A 22,248-nucleotide genomic window follows, 5' to 3' on the forward strand; every position below is an offset into this window, starting at 1 on the left:
GCACTCTCCTTCCCTGAGAAAGTCAGGCTGAAGCAGGGTCCTTTGCCGCCTCTGTGAGCCGAGTGTGTGTGTGACTCACCGGAGCCCGGGAGCAAGGACACAGGCAGCCTTCATTTTCCCGAGCCCAGAGTTAGCTTTCTCTGCAGAGCTCAGGGGCAGGAGCTACTAGATTTGGAGGTGCCAGACTTCCTAAGAAGTCGTTCCCGCTCTCCACTGAAGGGGGCATTTACATAAAGTCCGCATGACCCCTGGTGCCTCAACCAGCTTCCTGAGCACCGCACACAGCTCCTGCTCAGTAAGAACCAGGCCCACAGCCTCTGCTCAGAACGTCCTATGTGGGACCCAGGGACAAATACCAGTTTGGCTGCCCCAGGAGAAGAGGCCGCCCTGGCCCAGCTCCATCCATCTGGAGGGCAACACAGACCCAGGGCCCCCGGCCCGCATCTGGTCGGCAGATGTATGTCTCCATCTGGCAGGCGGCCCTGGGGACCCAGCAGAAATTTTGCCCCTAGCCTGGCTCTGGAATCAACCTCCAGGCATCCTGTGAACCTGAGGCCTCCTCCTCTTACACCCAAGAAGGCCCCCAGGCCTGAGGTGCTGTGGCCCTGGTCCCTGCGGCTGGGACTCCAGAAAGTTGCCTGAGACCCACCGTGCTGGCTGGCAGCTCCCAAGGGCAGGTCTGTCTGAGCCTCATTCCTGGGAGTGATCTGGGCTAGACGAGAACGGGAAGCGGCCCACGGCACTGTGTTTTGTGATATTCTTGTGAGAGTGTATTGAGGAGTGTAGATTTTATAGTAAAGAACCAGTCGTCGTAGAAAGCAGCGATTTGCTTCAGCAGAACCTCCAGGCTCTCGTTTCGGAGGTGAGGACGCGCCCGTGGTGCTATGTCTGTGTCCAGCAGGTTCCGCTCGGCCCCGACAGTGCTGCCCGCCAGGTGCCCTTCCCGCACGCTCACTGTGGTCAGCCCTGCACCGCGCCGCCCTCCGTCCTCTCAAGGTGCGTCCCTGGCAGCCAGAGATGCACATGAGATATTGGCCTGGCCGGGCAATTTGCACGGCCTTCCAGGGAGGGTATTAGCATATAAATAGCAGATGCAATGACGACCATCACAGCTGAGCACGTTTAATTTTTAGTTTATAAGATAGAATGGGTTTTTAAACGCATAGCCATCAAGGCGCTGAAAGACAAATGCAGTTTGGAACTCACTTGTCTGACGAGGCCTTACATCATTTTTTTTTTTTTTTTTTTATAAAAAGGGAAACAGACACACATAAAACTGAACAAAAGTGATTTCTTGGGTGAAAAGTAATTGAGACCGCGCACCAAGTTAATTAGATGGTACAAAATTTATTTAATGGCCCCAGCTGTATCTCCCAGCCTGCGTGTGGCGGACGGACCTGCCCCTTCACACGGGCCTCTCCTCTCCCTTTCCTTCTCACATAATTAGTAACGTCGCCACCCTACTTCTGTGAACTGATTGCATTGTATATTTTAGCCATTTTATTGCTTGTTTAATTATGATCGTGGAGGCTCATTTTTCTAAATCCTTTTAAGTGTGGGTAAGAATCCATTTGTATGAAGCCAGCAGAGGCCGGAGTGCTCCTGCCTGCCTCCCCACGGCAGCTGGGGTTCCTTTGGAGGCGCCCTGTGCACACACGGGTGGTCTTGGCTCTCCATGTCCAGGGGTCTATAGCTCCTGTAGCTCTTGCACTGCAGACTAGCCTCGGGAGACTTCCAATGCCCCGCAGGGGACTTGGCCCATTAGGGAAGGTGTGGGCACAGGTCACAGCCCCCTTGGGAGGGACGGCCTGCGGGTGACCTGTGCCTGCCATGCCCCTGCTTTATCACAGGAAACTCGGCTTCCAGGTCAGGGTAAAAACAGACTGCTCTTGAGAACCTTTTCCAAACCTAACCTCATTTTGTGGACATCTCCAGCCCCAGTGCCACATAGAGTGTATGATCTCCTTTCCAGGATTCTTGCTCATCCAGAGCCCCCCAGCGCCGGTGCCCAGCCCCTCAGCAGGGCCTGCAGACCCGTGGTGCTGGCCCCCGGCTCATCTGTCCCTCACCTTGAGGGCAGGTGGCTCTTGCCGGTCGCCACTTGATGATTTGACTTCTTAGAGGTGAACTGGAGGCGTGTGGGACCACGTGGAAGGGGTGCTTCATGCGGGGCCTCACCCTCCCTTTGGGCTCCATGCGCTTCGAGGCCTCGGGGAGCTCTGTCCCTGGTGACCACGCTGTTCCTGTCCTCCGAACAGGCCCGTGAGCAGCCACACAGCGTCCTGGGCTCACAGCTTCCCCATCTTCAGCATCCCTGCCTGTCCCTGGTGTTCAGCGTGCCCAGCAGCAGATGTCGGAGGTGACCGCACTGTGCATCTGTGGGTTTCAGACATGAGAGTTTATCCCATGTGAATTGAACCCTGAAAACAGCAGCTTTCAGCCTTCCATTTAGTATCAGCAGTGAAGTCCCTCAATGCTGAGTTGCTGTGGTTTGAGGGCCTACCACGGCCTCTAAGTAGTTTCAAGCTGAAGTATGGAAATGGTGGCTGTGGTGGGCTCTTGCCCAGGAGAAAGCCCTGGGGCTTCCTTAGAGGTGAAGGAAGATCCACCCACGGACCTGGCCGGTGTTACAGAGGGAGATGCTCTCCAGGACCAGGGTGGCCTCATCAGCACTAATTTAAGAACAAAAGGGAACCCAAGGCTCCAATTTTAATCACAGAAATGAACCATTATTTGGGGAGAAAGAAGGTATAATTCCTAATAGTTAGCTGAGCAGTTGAATATTTTTTAGGAAATGAAAATTTGATAAAAGTCCCCTATGAAATTCAAGGGTGCGAACAATAAGCATAATATTTTTTGAAAATGACCCCCATATTTAAAATCTGGCAGTATATGTTATGCATTGTAGCACCCGGTCCACATCTACCTTTTAGAAAATTAAAACACATAAATTCTGTTTAGTGTGTGATACGCGCTGCACTGGCTGAGAACCGTAATGCCCTGAAACCTTGGGCTGCTCTCCACCTTTCATAAATTCCTGGCAGATTCTGTACAGAAATAATTTTCAGGTCCGTGGCTTGTTGTTATTCAGACGTGATGGATCGCCATCATTTGCTCAGCGCAGGAGTTAAGTGCCCCCGTCATTTCCAAAGAGTATAATTGGGACGTTTCACAGGTCAGCGGTGGAGACAGGCTTCCCTTTTGATCAGTGTTAGACTGATAACAAAAATTACACTTTCCAGTGATTAATGTCTCCTGTGCTTCCCCAGATGCTCAGCAGTGGGCTGCTCCTAAACAAGTGCACTTGGTCTGACGATTGGTGCCGGGGCCACCTCCCGGCAGGGTGCTGGTGCCTGGGCCCGTGGCCTCGTGTGGCCTGGGTCCGTGGGGGCCACCTCCCGGCATGATGCTGGTGCCTGGGCCCCGTGGCCTCGTGTGGCCTGGCTCCATGGGGGCCACCTCCCAGCATGATGCTGGTGCCTGGGCCCCGTGGCCTCGTGTGGCCTGGCTCCGTGGGGGCCACCTCCCGGCAGGGTGCTGGTGCCTGGGCCCGTGGCCTCGTGTGGCCCGGGTCTGTGGGGGCCACCTCCCGGCATGATGCTGGTGCCTGGGCCCCGTGGCCTCGTGTGGCCTGGCTCCGTGGGGGCCACCTCCCGGCAGGGTGCTGGTGCCTGGGCCCCGTGGCCTCGTGTGGCCTGGCTCCGTGGGGGCCACCTTCCGGCAGGGTGCTGGTGCCTGGGCCCTGTGGCCTCGTGTGGCCTGGCTCCGTGGGGGCCACCTCCCAGCAGGGTGCTGATGCCTGGGCCCGTGGCCTTGTGTGGCCTGGCTCCTGAGGGGGCCACCTCCCAGCAGGGTGCTGGTGCCTGGGCCCGTGGCCTTGTGTGGCCTGGCTCCGTGGGGGCTGGGCGTGGAACCATGGTCCCCTGCACACCCGGGCTTTGTCTCTGGTGAACACGTGGGCTCCCGCCCTGGGGGTCAGGGGTCAGGCCCCTCTTCGGTTGTCCTTCCCCCCTATAGGAAATAGCTGCGATCGCAGGCGCCTTTGAGGTGTTGCTGCTGGGAATGCTTTTTAGAAATGAAGGTGTTGTCAGAGTGATTTTGTTTTTTGGTTTTTCTCTTATAAACCCATTAAGGGTCCCCTTGCTTGGTATTCCTCCAACAGGGATCTCCCTTCTGGGAAGTTTCTCTCAGCTGTGCTGTGGGAACAGGAATGCAGGCGCCTCCACCCCTGGGGTACCTCCACCCTGGGGCACCTCCACCCCAACCACCCCAGGCACCTTCACCCTGGCCACCCTAGGGGCATGACCTTCAGCTGCCCTGGCAGCCCTGCCAGCCCCTCTCCTGGCCTGAGGGAGCTGAAGGTGAGGAATGACCGCCCTGCTGTGCTGAGCCCACACCAGGTTTGTGGTGGGTGAGCTGTAGAGGCGGGGCTCTCAGGGAAGGATGGTGTGCCCTGGGGCCTGCGTGCGAGCTCCCACACCCTGTGCTGGGCTGTGGTGGGGCTGTTGGAAGGATGCAGGCCGGAGGGAAGGTAAGGCGGAGAAGAGCTTGTCCACGGCCACTTCTGAGCACGTGGAGGGAGCAGCTGGTGCCCACCGTGTGGCCATGTTATTGAGCAGTGGGCTCACTATCCAGTGCACACAGAAGCCAGGACTGCAGCAGCAGCTTCTGGGAAGAGAACAGCTTTACCAGGGCAGGCAGCAGGGAGGCAGGCGCCTCCTCGATTCTTCTTGGCCCTGTTATGCCCACAAGACAGCTTGTCGTTCTGTTACCAACAGAGGAGGCCTGCCTGGGCTGGTCCTGTGGTTATAGCTGCGGCCATGGTGTCTTGTGCCACAGCCGTGCTATGTGGAGGAGCAACCGTCTTTCTCTGGCCTGATGAGATGAGTCACCACGCAGGTCCCTGCCTCTGCCCACCGAGTCGGGTGCAGGAAGGGGCAGAGTGGGCTCAAGGAACTGGCTTTTCTCAGGGGAAAAAGAAAGCAAGCCTTCCTGCCATTCTCCAGCTCCTCAATGGGAGGAGGGAGGCGGGGGTGGCACGAGGGCTCTCCAGACTCAGTGAGGGATCCCCCCACACCTACCCTGGCAGAGAAATGACCTTGTCAAAAGGAAATGGAGGTGGTTTTCATACAAGACCTCAAGGACAGAATGTTCCAGAAGCACTTGTCCCTTTTTGTCATCTGACATGCTCCAGCACCACTGGAGAACCCTGTGTGGGGAGCTAGCCCTGGCCCGTTGCCTAAGAGCAGACACACCTGCACCACCTGGTGGGAAGATAACTCCCCTAAGCCCCGGGGGCACCGCCGCCCTCGCATCGGTGTGATGCCATTTCACAGGAGGACAGCACCTCCCACAGGGACCTGGAGAGTCAGCCAGGTTACAGTTGGTGGTTTTAACATAGACTCTGAACAGCCCCCAGCACAGGGGCAATGCAGAGGTGGTGTGATTCTGGGGAAGAAGAACAGCCTTGGAGACGACCTTAAGTGCAGTCCAGCCGTGGCTGACGTCAGAGCCCTAAGCAGGAAAGAAAGCTCCACAGGAAGCAGGAATTTCCAGGGCTCTGCCCACTGCAAGCTGTGTTCACACACAGGGTCTGGGGGTTGATTTGTACTGGGGTGTTTTTCCACAGACAGAAGCCCTGGGGGATGCGGAGGAAGATGAGGATGATGAGGACTTTGTGGAGGTCCCTGAGAAGGAGGGGTATGAGCCCCACATCCCCGACCACCTGCGGCCTGAGTATGGTGAGCAGCAGGGCCCGTTGGGGGGGCACCTGGGTGGAGGGTCCCCCACTCAGGATGTGGCCCCTTGGAGTCATGACCTCGGGGGCAGGGCCTGGAGCCCGTCTTGTGGTAACTGCTGCTTTGGTTTAAAGTGCTGCTGTTCCTGCTCGTGGTCGTAGCCACAAGGCCGAGAAGCCGTGTGTGTGCTTTTCCTCTGCACTCTGGCTCCTTCTCGGGCTCTCGGGCCTGGGGCCCTCCCTGCAGCCGGCCCCGAGTTGGGCTCCTTCTCTGGTGGTCCTGCTGGTCCTCCTCTGCCAGGCAGGCCCTCAGGTGCCCGGGTCTGGGGCAGGGGCCACCATCCTACCCTTGGTTCTTCTGTGTGGAGCACACCGGCCTGCTCTAATGACGCGGCGGGGCAGGTCCTGACCTCTCCCTCTATGCCATCAGCATCCCTGCTCAGGGACAGAAAGGTCTCACTCACGAGTGTGGGCTCTGGTGAGCTCCTTGAACTTGAGGGTTGTGGGTGTGATTACCGCAGCTACAGGAGCTGTTGCTGGCAGGTGGGAGGGGCCGCCACCCCACGCCCTCCAGGCTCCCCACCCCGCTTAGGGGGGTCACAAGCACAGGCATCCCTCCTCACCGCTGGTGATGCCACAGCCTCAGGTCTGGGCCCAGGGCTGCTGTGCGCTCCACGGCAAGGGGCTCTTCTCACTGTCAGGGAGCACTTGGGAGGTGCCGAACGCTGCCACAGCCTGTGCCGTCGAGGGCTCAAAGCCGTGTTCCCGTGCCACACCCAGGATTGTGGCCCTTGGGGATGGGCGTGGACCCAGGTGGGTCTACCCTTTAAGTTCCCCAGAGTACCCACAGTGGTGTTTGCATGGAGGGGAAGCAAATGAAAACAAGACCCTCAGCTTTTGTGTGAAATGGACAAGTTGGTTTCAATCAGAGTCTATAAGAAGAGATGTAAATTTGTTAAGAGAATTTAGATGATTAAACAACTCATGTGTGAAGATATGACCCATTAAGGGTGTCATGCCGAATTAGCACAACCAGGCTTCTAACGACCTTCCATTTGTATGGTCCTGTTTACTGGGGCCTGCTGTCTTCTGCCCTAGGGCTGCCCAGGGAGGGCCCAGGCTGGGAAGGCTGAGCTCCTGGGGTCAGTGTGAGCTTGAGGGTCTGGAAGAATGCCTCAGACACCTGGGGCCAGCCGGGACCTCTCTCTGGGCACCATTGGGGCCTGGCCCATTCTGGACCAGGGTCCTGTGCTGCTTCTGCAGGGGTTCTGGCCAGGCAGGCAGAAGCCGAGGGACCTGCACGCCTCTCCCCGCCACCGACCTCACTTCCCCCACCGAGACGCAGCCCCAGCTGTGCCCTCATCGGGCTTCCCCCACCCCCCACACACTGTTCTTCCAACACCAGCGTCCACCTGAAATGGTGTTTTTGCTGATTCCCCACCTTGGGCAGGAGTCCCCACGCCTGACATGAGGGCCCTGGGGGTGCCTGAGCACGCTGTTGGCCGCTGCAATCTCCTTCGTGGCTCTTGGCCACCCTCAGGTGGACCAGGCCGTGGGTCCAGCCCCCGGAGCGCGGTCGAAGCACAGAGGTGTCTCCTGGAGGTGCTGCAGCCGGGGCCTAGGCAGCCGTCTTGTCTGCGCAGGCCTGCCCTGACCTGGCCTGCTGGGCTGCCTCATCTCCCGGACCCCTCCTGGGCATCTTCGGAGTCTGGGAGCTGGCACTGACCCTTGGCCCGTAGTGTCACTGACATTTCCTGGCCTTGGGCCTCTGCACGGGCCTGTTATGATGGCTTCTGAGCCTTTTCAGCAGAAGTTACACATCTTAGACGGGGCGATGTGTGGTGTCTCAAAGGCAGAAATCCACACTTTCCCTAAAACCTGACTTGTGGCTCTAAATTATCTGAAGCAAGGCCAGAAGCGAAACTCAAACGAGGTGACTCTCCCCAAAGAACCGAGCGGTCTCCTTTCATCAGAAGAGGTGAGGCTCCCCCGGCCTGTGGCCAAACACAACGGTGACAGCACTCACGCATCACCAGGCCTGGCCATCCCCTCCCCACTGGAGCCCAGGGGTCCTGAGTCCGTCGACAATAGCGTCCAGCCAAGGGGGCCGAGCTGCACAGGCCTTGCAGCCCCCGCCAGGTGTGCTGGGACGCCTGCTCTGACACAGCCCTGCTGCAGGTACACCGGGCCTCACAGGGTCACAGGTAGGCACTGGGCGTGGCAGTCCCAGCTAAGCCTCACCCGTAGGCTGTCCCAGCCTGACCCTGGTTGTGAAGGCACCTCTAGATGTGTGTCTCCAGCTCAGGCCCCAGGCTCAGCAGATGATGAGCTGTCCCTGCTGGGTCTGTCCTGGTCCAGGGAAGTGTGCACAGCTGGTGCACTGGCCGCTGGTTCTTTCACTGCAGCCGCAGGTCCCCACAGCACCTTCCTCTGCTGGCTCCAAGCCTCCTCCACTGCATGGCACCTGCCCCTTTCCTCTCAGGGCCCACGCCTGCCCCGGTGGAGGGGAGGGTGCCTTAGAAGCTGAGAGCTTCATCACAGCCTTGCCTGGGGCAGGCAGAGGCCCTGGTAGTTTTATTGCCACTGATTGACTTCTTGAAGTGAGAAGGCTAACCACGTTCTGCCTTCACCCTTGAAGGTGCCAATGTCCCCTGTGAGCCTGGCCTGGGTACCCTTGGCGGCCTTGCTGGGAGTTGCCCGGGTGCGAGCATGCGGCACCAGCTGTACCAGCCCCAGGCAAGGACTGGAGGGCCCAAAGGAGGGGCAGGCCCTGGCGACAGAGCTGCCCACTGGGGTGCACAGGGAGGACCCCCGGCCTCACTTAGCTTCACACCCCGGGGGCCCCAGGAGTGCCGGAGGTGGGGACCAGGCGGGAACCGTGGGGGCAGGCGGAGGGGCCAGCTCAGTTCATAACACTAATTTATATTCTGTCGCTGTTTTTGCAATTAAACGTGGGCGAATCTGAAGTAGTTAGATTTAGTCTCAATCCACACCATGGAGGAAACCCGTGCTCTTTTTCTTTCTCATTTCTTTCTCTGAATTTTCACTGAGGGGCCTTTATCTTCCCCTTAATCCTACCATTTCTGTCAGGACATAATCTCTTTCTCAAATTTACATTTTAATTACAAGGCCAGCTGAACTAGGTAAAATCAATAATGTCAGCGCTGGGCAGCCCGCCTGGGCGCAGAGGCCCCCCCTCTCCATTTCCTACCATCGATTCCCTCCCTCACTGTCTGCTTTGGCGCTTCAGGCAAATAGGTGCCACTTGGCCAATTTAAACAAAAAAGGGAATTTGGACATTTTTGTGATTCTTTCTCAAAACAACCGTGGGAGTGAATTTGAGCCAAGATACTGGACTCAAGTGAGGTGCTGTGCGGGTGAGGCAGGCGCCAGGTTCGGCTGTGACGTGTGGCCTCTTGTTTTCCAGGAGTCGTTATTCTTCCTGAAAATGCCCTCGGTGCCTGAGGAGCGCTGTCTGATTTTTGGGGTTTTGCTTTGAAAGTATGTCAGTGAGATTGATTTTCCACACGATGCGCAAGTGGGAGTGTGTTTAGTGCCCTGAGTATTTACCCTGCTTTAACACGCTTACCCATCTTTTTAATGGTTTAAAACAACAATCGATGAAAAATATATTTCATTCTTGTAACTCTTAGGAGTTCTCATATTGATCTTTTGGCTGTGATTGTATCCAAATGTCACATTGTTCACTTACCAGTCTTGCCTCCCTCACTGTGAGCATGCACGTGTGTGCATGTGTGCGTGCGTGCATGTGCATGCGTGTGCTGACAGCCCATATCTGTGTCATGTGCATTGCTGGAATACTGAGGGGCACTTGGCAGGTGTGTGAGCAAAACCCAGGACACGGCATTGAGTGCCAGGGCTGAGCAGGGGCTACCCAGTGTCTCCCAGGTGCGCACCTCGGGGCTGGAGGTCCGTCCCCATCACCTGCTCTGTGTGGCTCTGTCTCACACCCTCTGCTCTCAGCTCCTGGGAACCCAGGAAACGGGAGCAGCCTGGCAGGCGTGCAGCTGTGCATGGCTTAGAGGAGCTCCCGAGCGGGACAGGCACCTTCTGTGAAGGGCCGGAGCGCAGTCTCTTCAGCTTCGGGGGCCACATGAGGCCTTGTCTCCACATGTAGATGATGAGTGTGACTGTGTGCCAGTAACACCCTATTCACGAAAACAGGCGGTGGGCTGGACTTGGCCCACAGCCACAGGCTGGCAAGCCCTGCAGATCCTGAGCGCAGGGTGCGCGTGCCAGGCTGACCTCTGCCCAGAGAGCCGGTGGCCCAAGTCAGAGGTGGTTCCAGACAGCCCGAGTTCTGTAAGCCCTTTCAGAGAGGCAGCTTTTTCCCTCCTCTGCCACTCAGGGCCGGGGTCGGTGGGTCACCTCCTTGGTTTACGGGATGCTTGTCATGGGCCTGAGCAAGGCCCTTTGTGCTTATCCACTTCCCTCCCCGGAAGCCCCTGCGCCAGGCAGCCTTGCAGTACCCCCAGTTCTCACGCGGCCTCGTTCTCCTCCCAGCTCTTCTCTCCAAACAGAGCATTCCCAGCTGTGCAGATCGGTAAGTGGAGGCACTGTGGGTGTCCTCAGAAAGCCTGTGGTGAGCACATGTGTGTTCAGTGACAGCATGCCTGTAAGTACATGTGTGTGTGGACACACGTATGTGTGGCCTGCACAAACAGAAGGCCTGCAGGCTCTGCAGCTCACCCATGTTCAGTGAGAGTGCGTCTGTACGTGGACCTGTGTGTGTGTGTGTGTGTGTGTGTGTGTGTGTGTGTGTGTAATCGATGGTGGACATGAGTTTCCGGGTGTCTGAGCTCCCTGGTGGCCTCTGTTTTTGACGCTCTGTTCTGTGGTCTCAGGACGCAGTCTGGGCGGTGCTGATTCTTGGGAGGTGACTGAGGCCCCTGTTGACTTAGTACTTGGTTTTCTTTCGTCAGTTCTGCGTGTGTGTTGGAGAAGGACTTGTTGGATATTGTATTACTCCATTTTCACGCTGCTGGTAAGGACATACCTGAGACTGGGCAATTTACAAAATAAAGAGGTTGATGGACTTAGCGTTCCACATGGCTGGGGAGGCCTCACAATCATGGTGGAAGGCAGGAAGGAGCAAGTCACATCTTACGTGGATGGCAGCAGGCAGGGAGAGGGCTTGTGCAGAGAAACTCCTGCTTTTAAAGCCGTCGGATCTCGTGAGACACATTCACTCTCACGGGGACAGCACGGGGAAGACCCACCAGCTCCCTCCCACCACGTGTGGGAATTATGGGAACTACAACATGAGATTTGGGTGGGGACACAGAGCCAGACCATATCAGATAGGAAATCTCACGGCATCTCTTAGTTTGGTGGTTTTGACTGTGCTGTACAAACCACCCGTGATACGGCTCATTCTTTCCCCTAACAGCCACTTCCCAAGAGGGTTCACTGAAGTCCCCACCGTCAGGGGTGCCTGTGCACCCGTAGCCCTCAGCATGGCTTCTTATGTTTTGAGTCTGCATTTGTAAGTTATGTATCTCTTCTTGTTTATTACACTTTCAAGCATCCTTCTTTTACCCTCCTATTTTTTACTTAAAATCCAGCTTTTCTAGTACCCACATAGGACCTCCTCTGTCTTTTGGTCACTGTTTTCATAGTAAATCTTTTTTCATCCCTTTATTTTCAACTTTTCACTAACCATTGTATTAAGTGGGTTTTCTTTAGACAGCATATTGCTAAAGACATCCATCCAGAGTCTGTCCTTTCATTAATCTGAATCTGTTTAGTTAACAGTTGTTAGGAAGTCTTCAAAAGACACATCTGGCGGCCCGTCACGCGTCTGTCCGTGGCACTTTCTCTCCGACTTCTGCTGCCGTGCTTGTCTGGTTTCCTTCTTTCTCCCGCCATTTATGTGCCCCGTTGTTCTGCTGGTTTTTATTCTTTGGATGGTCACTCCTCGTTGTGGAAAGGATTTACACATGTGTACCATTCACTGTTTGTTGCTAGATTTCTCAATTTCTATACTATTTCCTGCTTAAGACAAATGACCTAGCACCGTCTCCCCACGTGCGGCCTCCTTCCACCCCATCACACTGGATCATCCAGAACCAACTTAATTCGGATTGATATGAACACGTGGGTTTGGGGTAGGGACAGGCGAGAGTCAGCGTTACAAAGTCATGTGCTCAGTGTACCTCCCGCGTCTCTGCACTCACCTCCCGCATCTCAGGGCACTCACCTCCCGCGTCTCAGGGCACTCACCTCCCGCGTCTCTGCACTCACCTCCCACGTCTCTACACGCTCACTGCCCGTGTCTCAGGGCACTGCCCGTGTTGCTCCACCCCCTGGCTTTTCTTTGTGACTACTGGCTCTGAAGGTGTTTTCAAAGTGGACCTCACCATGGCAAACCTCACAAGGCCTTGTCTCCATGAGGCCGTCGTCCTGTGCCTGCACAAGAAATGACCGTTTAGCTGGCTGTAAAACCCTGAGCTTGAACTTCTCCTTCGGCACTTTCAAAGTGACCTTCTAAGATCTTGTATTCACAGTTGCTATTGAAAATCTTGTGTCAATAGAATTTTTATTTTTTGAAAGTATCAGCTAACTTATATGACCACAAGGTCCCACAAGAGGCCATCTGCAGGCTGAGGATCAAGGAGAGCCAGTCCAAGTCTCAAAACTGAAGAACTTGGAGTCTGATATTTGAGGGCAGGAAGCATCCAGCACGGGAGAAAGATGTAGGCTGGGAGGCGAGGCCGTCTCTCCTTTTCACATTTGCGTTATATTCGCTGGCAGCTGACTAGATGGTGCCCACCAGATTAAGGGTGGGTCTGCCTTCCCCAGCCACTGACTCAAATGCTCATCTCCTTTGGCCAGACCCTCACAGACACACCCAGGATCAATACTTGGTGTCCTTCAATCCAGTCAAGTTGGCGCTCGGTGCTCGGTGGTAACCATCTGGGGCCTTGGTGTTCTTAGGTTTTCCTGTAGTGCCTCTGGCCGTGGTTTCTCCTCCGTCTCCTTTGACTCTCAGTGAGCCTTCCAGTGCCAGGAAAATGTGGCTCGTTGTTTCTTCAACTGTTTTCTGCGCTCCAATTATTTCTCTCTCCTCCTGGGATTTTAGGAGAGACGAGGATGCTGACACCTGCGCGTCCCCCACACCCCTGGGAGCTCTTAAGAGGGTCTTGCGTGCTTCCTCCCTCGCTGTCTGCGGTCACCTGTGTCTCACTCGTGCTGTGGCCGGTCCCCTCAGCCATCCAGCAAGTCCTCTGCACCTGCCAGTTTTCCTTGCCCTTTGTCTTTGGTGGAGGCATCTTCAGGATCCCCTCTCACTTCCTGGCCTCTCGCTCTGACTCCACGGTGCCCGTGGCTCCTGGGGAGCGTGGCATGGGCTGTGCGCCTCTTCGCCCGGGCTGCCGGTCCGTTTTCTTTCTGTGGATTCCGCTGCGGCCGGGACGCCTTGCTCGGTCCGTTTTCTTTCTGTGGATTCCGCTGCGGCCAGGATGCCTTGCTCGGTCTGTTTTCTTCCATGGCAGCCCTCCGAAGTCTGGCTTCCCTGTGGTCCAGGTTCTGCTGGGGTCCTGAGCACCCCTGGCCGGCAGCCGACAGGGGAGGACAGGCTCAAGTGCAGGCCTCAGTTGCTCCTGCAGCAGGTTTGGGGAGGTGGGTAGTGCCCTTTGTCCTAACCCATAGCCTACCTGGCACCTCCTGTGCCCTCTGCCATCCCGATGCCTCAGGACACCAGCTTAGCCGCTAGGGAGTATAGGCCCCTGACCTGACCATGAGGCGCCGTCAGGGTCAGGGTGAGCCCCACGGGGCAGCCTGAGAGCCAAGAGCAGGCTGTGGTGCAGGAGGAGGGGAGAGGCAGGTCAGGGCCCAGCAGTGTTGGAGAATCTCCTTGTCCTGCTCCGGGGATCCTGGGTGCATGCTGGGCTGCGGAGGCCAGGGGCTGGCGGCTTCGTCCCTGTCATCTCTGTGGGACATTGGTGAGACGCAGCGCCATGGCCTTGTCTTGCTGGCGGCGGGGCAGACCCTCTGCGATGGGCACTCCGGGACGGCATCTTGGTCGTTGGAACTCAGCCTCTGCCTGGCAGACAGAGGGAGGCAGTTGCCAGGGCCAAGGCCTTGGTCCAGCGGCCCCTGTGGCTCTCAGAGGCACCTGCTGAAGCTGTGGTGCAGCCCCGGGCGTTTCTGTGGAGACGCAGGGGCTGGAATCCCCGTTAACATCGCGGTTTTACCTTGGTGCAAGACGTGGGTTGAAACCCTGTGTGGAGCTGTGCGTCTCTTCTCCTTGAGGACCATGTGAGCACCCTGTGGGTGGCCTTTCCAAGCGGCTGCCACCTCAGGCCTGGGTGCTGCGGAGGGCTCCAGGCTGCCTACATGTCACCACCGGAGCCTGAGCTCTTGGGGCTGTGGGCACAGGGTGCCGGGCAGTCTGGGCTCTCGTTGCTGCCCAGCTTCTTTACAGCCTGGCGAATCTGTCTGCCCAGGCTGGCACTTCTGCAAAGCCAGGCAGCACAGTGTGTGAACAGCGTGGCCACAAGGCAGGACTGCCAGGGCCCCCGACGCACGCCATGTTCTGGCAGAGCGTGGCCTGAGCTGCTGCTCCGGGCCTCACCCTCGCCCGTGAGGAGCAGACAGCAGGCATCCACCTCGGGACTGTCGGAAGATGGAACAGGCTAACGCGTAGGCGCGTCCTAACTGCCCAGTTCCGCGGGATGTGCCTGGTGGGTTGTGGGAGTGGTGGCAGGGAATGGACACGTGTCTGTTTCAGGGCTGGAGGCAGCACCAGAGAAAGACACAGTTGTGCGGGGCTTGCGGACGAGGACGAGGAAGGACGAGGAGGCGTCGGACCCCACCTCTGCGGCTGCTCAGCTGCGGCAGCTCCGGGACCCCTTGCCCCCACCCTCATCTGCCAGGTGACTCCCAGTGTCCTGTGTGCTGAGCCCCTTGCCCGGCGCTGCCACAGCCTCTGCCCAGAGCACTGGCCGGTCTCGAGAGGCTGCTCAGTGCCTTTTCTGGATATCTTGGCAGAAGCCTGGGGTCTGCATCCCCAGCGGCTGAGCAGTGTTGGTGCCATGTTTGGGCTTGTCAGTGCCAGCATCACCTGGAGCCCGGGTGGGACTGGGCCAACAAACACCCTTCCAGACACTGCCTGTGCCTCTGAGAGGAGCCCCCAGGGCTGGGGTTTGAGAGGCAGATGTCAGGTCACCTCTGGGCCAGGGTGAAGGACTGCAGACAAGAGGCCAGCCGTTGGCCAGGGCCCAGAGCTTCTCACAGGACCTCAGCGGTGGCTCTGAGGCCCAGGCGTCCTGTGGCGGAAGCCATTGCTCACCTGATCCGACCCAAGACCCCAGCCTTGCTGTGGGGGTGGGGAGGGAGAGGAGGGTGGCTGTGGCTGGCACCAGCAGCACAGTCAGGACGTCCCCTTCTGCTCCTGTAGCCCCTCCAGAGCGTTGCCAGAGCCACAGGAGGCCCAGAAGCTGGCAGCAGAGCGGGCCCGGGCGCCTGTGGTGCCCTACGGCGTGGACCTGCACTACTGGGGCCAGGAGCTCCCCACAGCCGGGAAGATTCTCAAGTGAGTCCCCGTGTGTCTGAAGTCGGCCAGGGCGTACACCAGGGTCCCAGCCTGAGGAGGGGCGGCCGGCTCGCCAGGCCTCCCTGGCCCTGCCTCCCAGCTCTGCCCACCTTCTGGGTACCTGGAGGGGCACAGGGGTGGGCCTCCCCTGCTGATCCGGCTCGTGGAGCCCAGCAGGGCTTTGTTGAGCCTTTTTCTGCTGCTGCGTCGGGGCCATCCATGGAGCTTGGGTGTTATCAATCCTGTGGGAACAGCTGGACGAGAAACCGCTCCCCTAACAGCGGCCCTGGGGCCCGTTCAGCAGGACTGCACAGTTGGCTGAGGCCTGGGGCTTCCCGACCGTGTCGCAGCTGCTCGCAGTGACCGTGTGTCCAGACCTCAGGCGGGGGCTCTGCAAGGAGCCTCGGGAAGCCACCCTCCCTGCCCACTTCCCCCTCTGCACCCCTCACCGCGCCGGCCTCTTCTCCATGAAGCTGGAGCAGAAGGGGGCACACGGGAGTCATCTGTGCGAAAGTCCGGACCGATGGGCCTCAAGAGGCCACGTGGGTACTCCAGCCCCTGCCACAGCTCACTGGCATGGCCTCTCGGGGGAGCAGGGCCCCTGCCGCCTCCTCAGCTCCTGCCGCAGGACGGTTCTCCACACCCGGGAGAGGGCAGGGAGGACAGTGCCAAGACTGTGTCCTGGGATGGGAGGTCACCCTAAGGTGTCTCCCTTAGAGGGCAGAGGTGGGTCCCCGTGGCCTCTTGCCAGTCCTTGCCATCAAGACTCAGGGCCAGGTGTGACACAGGGAACATTGCTGTCCCTACAGCACCTGTTACAAGGGCCGGGCTGCCTATGCAAACACCGTAACCACTAAAGCTGATGCTGCGGGGTCTGCGGGGCTGGGAAGACCACCGTGATGTGGGAGTGCCTCATCCATGTGAGGAGCTGATGTCAGAACCTCCAGAGAGGGTGGGGGCAGGGGCAGGGAGCCGGGCAAGGGTCCTGGGGCAGCCTCAGGGCCTGAGGAGCACCGTGTGCCCAGGGCAGCCACTGCGTCTGTGTCTGGATGCCCAGGAACGGGCCCCGAGTGCCGGGATGTCCTGGTACATCGTCCACAGCTGCCTGTGTTCCTGGGGTTCTGCTGGGCTCACACACAAGGGCAGGATGTTAAGCGAGGCAGGCCCTGGTTTCACTCACAGCAGGACTAAGATTTGAGGGCCCCGTCCTCAGCGCTCCACAGACACCGTCCCTAGCGAGGGCCAGATTAGGGACAGTGTGAGGAGGGAGGGGCTGGGCAGGCTGCTCAGCAGCTGGAGAGGTTGGGAAGAAACAGCTGTCCCTGCCACACATTGCCACCAGGGGTGCCCCAAGGCCAGTGTTTGTTTTCTGAGCCTGGCAGGTGATGCCCAGCAAAGCTCCCACCGAGAAGCAGATGCCTGTCCCTCCTCCCGCCTGCCTGGCCTGTCCCCAGGACCACAGGCTTTGCCCTGAGCCCCCAGGCAGTTGGGCCGAGAGAGAGGCCTGAACAGCTGCTGGTGAGGACCCGGTTAGTCCTGGATGGCACTGGCGCCCTGCTTGGCAGGCCTGGCTTCACGCTCCACCTGCCTGGCCCGTCAGCACCACACACCTGGTGCATCGAGCTCACGGCTTCATGTTTCCCCCAACTTCCTGCAGGCTGCTGTGGGGACCGGCTTGATGGAGTTGCAGCCTACACATGGCAACGGCCCAGGCTGGGGAAGGGCCCCGTGTCACCTGCATGGGTGGGGGTGCATGGGCTGGTGCAGGAGATGGCACCTGGGTGCCACATGTGCCCCATAGCCAGTTGAGGGCCACACTCCTCCTGGCTGACGCCTAGCCAGGATGGCAGGGGCTGCTCACCCCACATTCCCTCATCACATTTAGGGATCTCGGAGAGCCTGGGCTCGCCCCTTTCATCCAGGAGGTCAAGACGATGCAGGTCCAGGAGGCCAGGGCCTGGCCAGGCCGTGGTGGGAGACAGGGCTGACGGGGGGTGGCGGCCACAGGCAACAACTAGAACTAAGCCATCCTGGTACACAGAGGGCTGGCGGGCCCTGGCTGGGTACAGTGGCTCACGCCTGTAATCCCAGCACTTTGGGAGGCCAAGGCAGGTGGATCACTTGAGGCCAGGAGTTCGAGACCAGCCTGGCCAACATGACAAAACCCCATCACTACTAAAAATATAAAAATTAACCGGGCGTGGTGGCACATGCCTGTAGTCCCAGCTACTCAAGAGGCTGAGGCAGGAGAATCGCTTGAACCCAGGAGGCGGAGTTTGCAGTGAGCTGAGATCGCGCCATCACACTCCAGCCTGGGCAACAGAGCAAGACTCTGAAAAAAAAAAAAAATGCCGGTGGTCCTCAGCCGAGGGGAGCAGAGGGGAGTTTCCCTGCACCTGGACGGGGAGGAAGCGGTGGAGCCTGTGGTGTGGCTGCTGTGCGCCAGCTCCTAAGTGTTCTCACTGCAATCCACAGGGCGTCTCTGGTCGGAGTTCCGGATGGCAGAATGCATCGCTGCTTCTCACACGGGGCCTCTGGTGCGGCAGGAGGCATTTGGCCAGGCGGTCAGGCACCCTTGGGGGAGCCGCATGTACCCTCCTTGACTGCAGGGCACATGGCCGGGTGCTCTTCAGCCCACCAGGGCTTTGCCCGAGACGCCTCTGCCTGTAGTGGGGCCAAGGCCCCGGGCAGCACATTCTGCTTGCGTTCCCACCCACTGCCTTGTCCCAAACCAGCCTCACCCCAGACCAAGGTGCATGCAGAAATGAGGTCTAGGCGGCCCCAGGGCAGGGCCTCCTGCTGGTCCCTTCTCCCTAACGGGGGCCATGCCTGGGGCTGTGCTCCTGTCTGTGGACCCGGGGGGAGGGCAGGGCTGCTGGTCCCCACTCCTCCAGCACCCTCGGGCACAGGGTGTGGGAGCCCGGGAGCTTTGGGCAGAGCCGACCATTCCCCAGTCAGCAGGCAGTGAGCAGCCTCTCATCACTGGGAGCCCTTGGCACTGCCCATCTGTCCTCCCCAGTTCCTGCTGGCCCCAAGTGTGGCTGTGTGCCCTAGAAGCAGGCCTGGTGACAGCACAGGGGCAGTCGGGTCTGTGTGAGGGCCCCTCAGACACTTCTCCCCTGCCTGGGCATCCAGGTGGGCAGGGGGCGGAGTCCTCTGAGGCCGGCCTCCTCTTGGCCGGCACACCCAGCTCCCCCATCCCGTGGCATCCCCAGGAAAGCGTCTCTAACCAGGCTGGTGTCAACAGCAGAGCTTGGCAGCGGACACACCTGGGAGACCTGGGACGCCTGGGAAACCAGGGGCAGCGGAGTCTGGTCTCCAGCACCCGGCCCCTCTGTGCAGCCAAGGGCTGAACGGCCTTCACGCCTTCTCCTGGGTGCACTACCACCCTGTCCTTAACGTCCCTGCAGTGGAAAGACGACCTTCATGTGGATGCCCCGTTAGCCTTCAAGGTCACGCCTCAAGGACCCAGCAGCTGTCGCCCTTGCCCTGTAGAGAGAACCCATCTTGCAGGTGGCAGTTGTGCCCATGGTCTCACGGCTGGTTCACGTGGAGTCAGAATTCAGACCCAGGCGGTTGTGCCCGTGGTCTCGCAGCTGGTTGATGTGGCGTCAAAATTCAGACCCAGGCAGGAGTGACCGTGGTCTCGCAGCTGGTTGACGTGGCGTCAGAATTCAGGCCCAGGCAATAGTGACAGTGGTCTCGCAGCTGGTTGACGTGGTGTCAGAATTCAGACCCAGGCAGGAGTGACCGTGGTCTCGCAGCTGGTTGACGTGGCGTCAGAATTCAGACCCAGGCAGGAGTGACAGTGATCTCGCAGCTGGTTGACGTGGCGTCAGAATTCAGACCCAGGCAGGAGTGACCGTGGTCTCGCAGCTGGTTGACGTGGCGTCAGAATTCAGACCCAGGCAGGAGTGACCGTGTTCTCCTGCCTGGGTGCTGTCTGCAGGGTTGGGGTGGCTGGGCTGCAGTGGTGTTTGGCCTTCCCCTGTGCCTGCACCACTGTGGCCACGCTCTTCTGGGGTCCCTGCAGACGCTATGAGGGCCTCTGGCTGTGTCTGCAGGTCTGACTCCCAGCACCGCTTCTGGAAGCCCAGCGAGGTGGAGGAGGAAGTGGTCAATGCTGACGTCTCCGAGATGCTCTGGAGCCGCCACATCACTTTTGCCGGGAGGTTTGAGCCTGTGCAGCACCGGTGCCGTGCCCCGAGGCCAGACGGCCGGCTCTGTGAGCGCCAAGACCGGCTGAAGGTGAGGCCATGGCCCGAGGGCGGGGTGGGTGTGGGCTGGACCAGGTGGGGCAGCCAGAGAGGTGCTGAGCCCCACCTGCCCCTGCCCCGGGTCGGGATGCTCGTGAGCACTGAGAAGCCCACGGAAGGGGCTTGTCTGTGGTGGGCAGAAATTGCTTAGCCATTGGCCATCAGAGAATGGTGTCTGGGGCTCCTGCCCAGGGCCCTGAAGCCTGACACCTGGGCACACAGCTTGGGGACTCTCCAGGGGCCAAGACACACAGTGTCCTCCATGGTCGCAGCCCGGGTCTGTGCTGGGCCTGGGCTCCTCAGAAGTAAGGAGAGGCCAGGGGGCCAGGGCAGCTCCCAGCCTGGCAGCTGGGCATGGTGCAGGGGGTGGCTATGGCCATGCTGGCCTGAGGGAGGCCTAGACTCTCCACAGCTGCCCAAGGGCTCCCGGCTCCAGAGGAAGGACGGAGCCATCCCCATGTCCCTGTGGCTCTCAGGACGCCCTCCCCTGAGGGGTGCGTGATTCCAGGGTTGTGTACACTCTGGCTCTGTGATGCTACCCTCCCTGGTTGCTGTTTGTGTCCGAGTCGTGGTAGGGGGAGGTGGTCAAGGTGGGCGGACCCCTCCCCACCATCGGCCACTGTGTCCTCGCTGTGCAGTGCCCTTTCCATGGGAAGATCGTTCCAAGGGACGATGAAGGACAGCCGCTCGACCCGGAGGACAGGGCTCGCGAGCAGCGGTGGCAGCTGCAGAAGCAGGAGCGCCCAGGTGGGTCTGGGCGGGGCGGGCACCGTGGGAGGCACAGCCTGGGACTCGCTGCCACTAGTGGCCCGGGGTGTGTCTGCAGAGTCACAGAGCACCCACTCTGCCAGCTTGGTCCACGGAGCTACAAGCCTCTCGGTCATAACTGGTAGAATCAGGAGGGGATGCTGCCCCGAGGGTCCTGGGTTTGGGGGCTCCGGAGGATGCTCTGGCTTCAGGGAGAGTCAACATGTTCGTGAGGCCCTGACCGGGATGTGGGCACCCACGGCCCGGAAGCCACAGGTGCCATCTGCGTGGCTGTGTCCTGCCTCATTGTGTTTTCAGGCAGGTGAAGGCCTTGAGGCGAGAGAAGTGATTGGGCTGAGCCCAGAGTGGCTTCCAGGAACCCCTGTGGCCTCCTCAGCCATGCCCTGCACCTGCCTCAGTGTGCAGGTGGCTATAGCTCTGTCCAGGAGGCGTGTGGCCACCACTATGGCGGCAGGAGTGTGGGTGCCCAGAGGCCCCGGACAGCAAGACCACTGTGGGGCAGCACTGCCACGTCGCAGGACCCATCCACCCGCCCTGTCTCACCCCAGGCCCATCTGCCCACCCTGCATATCTGTTTTCCAAGGAAGATTTGTTTTTAGAGGCCCTAGCCAGCCTCAGGCGCTCTCTCTCCTTTTTAAATCTGATTTGGCTTTTTTTTTTTTTTTTTTTTTTTGAAGCAGGGTCTCTCTCTGTCACCCAGGCTGGAGTGCAGTGGCACAGTCACGGCCTCCCAGGTTCGAGCGATCCTCCTGCCTCAGCCTCCCGAGTAGCTGGAATTATCATGCCACCATGCCCGACTAATTTTTGTATTTTTATTTTTAGTAGAGGTGGGGTGGCACTGTATTGCCCAAGCTGGTCTTGAACTCCTGGATTCTCCTGTCTCACCTCCCAGAATGCTGGGATTACAGGCGTGAGCCCCCATCTGGCCTCGGTCCCTTCTGGAGAGTGGCCACGCCTGCAGGCCTCGCCCTGGCCCGAAGCAGGGGGGTCACACCTTGTCTTGAAGAGCACCGCTGGGCCCAGCATCCCTTCCAAGCTGTCTCTGTCATGGCTCCCGGGCATCTTGCACTCTGGTCGTGAGAGGCGGATGTTGAGTGCAGCCTGATGCCCAGAAGCAGCAGCTCAGCTCTGGGCGGTGGGAGGGCCCTGACCTGCTAATCTCCGGGTGAGGCCTTCCCTGGTGGCTCACACTCAGGAGCAAATTAAGTGCCTATTTTTTGTGTCAACCCTGAAGAGTATCTGGTTTTCCAGCCCTTGGTGACTTGTTAACAAACAGGTATCAGGCCGCGGGCTGCGGCCGGCGCTGGCCAGTCAGATGTGAAATAGCATCTCTTTACTAACTACAGTATTGATCCCCGCCTCCCTCGCGCACGGCGCAATTTTCCTTTCCCTGGCGCTAACCTCAGTGACAATGTGCGTGGTGCTGCAGGGCCCGTCAGCACCCAGGAAGGCCGCGCGGTCTCAGCAGCTATTGATTTTCCTCAAAGGCATTTAAATTGCTCCTTCATTTCACTGAGACGCTCGCTCCATCTCTGCTGGGTGCCGGGGCTTTTTCGTTGTGTTTAAACAATTGCTCCATTCACTGGGTTCCTAAACTGTGACGCCTTCTTATTACTGGGAGATAAACTGTTTGGACAGTTTTCGTTAATCTTGGATTAATCGTTCCTGTATCTGAATTGTGGGCCCCGTATTCCTTCACTTCAAAGAATCCACTTGGGAGGCCTGGCCATCCGTCCAAGGTGTGGGCATTCCTCCAGGGATGTGCCCCCGTGGCCTGGTCGCCCCCGTGGCCTGGTCCCGCTGGCTCAGCTCGTGGGGTCCTGTCTGCAGGAGCAGGTGCCTCTGGAGCATTGGTGCCCGGCCCCTTTCTGCGAGCCAGGGTTGTCTGTAAGTTCCTCGGCCATCACAGTCCTGTCAGGGTGGCCTTCCCG

General features: G+C 58.9%; 1 protein-coding gene across 6 annotated transcripts in view; it reads left to right on the top strand.

Annotated features, from left to right (window-relative positions):
• The window catches only part of UVSSA (UV stimulated scaffold protein A), a 42,400-nt gene that overhangs the window by 14,736 nt on the left and 5,416 nt on the right, over positions 1-22,248 (top strand). For 5 of the 6 annotated variants that reach the window (XM_063619364.1, XM_063619363.1, XM_055245647.2 and 2 more), the window contains 5 exons: positions 5,630-5,741; positions 14,490-14,634; positions 15,159-15,293; positions 19,358-19,541; positions 20,188-20,296. In XM_063619364.1, coding sequence (XP_063475434.1) covers positions 5,630-5,741; positions 14,490-14,634; positions 15,159-15,293; positions 19,358-19,541; positions 20,188-20,296 — 685 coding nt within the window. The other variant, XM_055245649.2, reaches the window with a different exon arrangement.

This window comes from Symphalangus syndactylus, chromosome 16 (assembly GCF_028878055.3).
Source record: "Symphalangus syndactylus isolate Jambi chromosome 16, NHGRI_mSymSyn1-v2.1_pri, whole genome shotgun sequence".
Lineage (NCBI taxonomy): Eukaryota > Metazoa > Chordata > Mammalia > Primates > Hylobatidae > Symphalangus > Symphalangus syndactylus.